General features: G+C 35.6%; 1 protein-coding gene across 1 annotated transcript in view; it reads left to right on the top strand.

Annotated features, from left to right (window-relative positions):
• The window catches only part of LOC119589339 (zinc finger protein 236-like), a gene marked incomplete in the record, with an annotated part of 34598 nt that overhangs the window by 7397 nt on the left and 26450 nt on the right, over positions 1 to 751 (top strand). The window contains 1 exon segment of the mRNA XM_037937958.1: positions 268 to 365. Within this exon segment, the coding sequence (XP_037793886.1) occupies positions 268 to 365 (98 nt within the window).

Genomic DNA, 751 nt, shown 5'->3' with positions numbered 1-751 from the left:
GATGTGCTTGTCTTTCAGCAAAATAATTAACTGAATCATGTATTACATTTAGTATATATGAAAAACAACAACTACAAATCAAACCAGTTATGTGCTGATGGTCAAAGTCACCTACATCCTTTTAGACAAGTATTTTCGTAATCTCTTCTTAAAACCTCAAGTTTAACTTGACTTTACAATGAAGAGAAATTTGCATGTTTGGCAGCTTTCCATCTTTATTGACAATATACAAATCCTATAGAAAGAAAATTTGTTTGACCTTTTCAGATATCCATGGGAGAGGATGGGAGTGAGAGCCGTCTAGTGCCGCTACATGATCTTCCTGAGGCGAGTGTTGGCTCCAATTTCAGTGATTTGCAAGAGCGGTGAGTATGGGCAGGGTTTGTGACATTTGCAGAGAAATATGTTTAGCGAAAATGAGAAATTCCACAAAGAAAGAGGAATGGTCCAAAATTATAAGGGCACATTGTTGTTCTGATTGATGGTGATAGTGTAGCCAAGATGATTAATCTTATTTTATGCAGTAGTTTTGCTTTCATGTACTTTGATTAATTGTTAATTGCTAATTCCTGGGGTTTGCTATTGTGTGGCAATTAATCTAGCTCTGCATAGCCACTGTACTTTTACCTAACTTGTAATCATCATAGCTCCAGAATTACTTATCAAAATCTAAACAAGGTATTATCCTTCTGGAATAGTATGGTATTGAGTTGGAGTTGTTACATATCTTGACTGAAAGGCATCATCATCT

Source organism: Penaeus monodon, chromosome 25, assembly GCF_015228065.2.
Source record: "Penaeus monodon isolate SGIC_2016 chromosome 25, NSTDA_Pmon_1, whole genome shotgun sequence".
In the NCBI taxonomy this organism is placed as follows: domain Eukaryota; kingdom Metazoa; phylum Arthropoda; class Malacostraca; order Decapoda; family Penaeidae; genus Penaeus; species Penaeus monodon.
This window is presented reverse-complemented; position numbering and strand designations above follow the sequence as displayed.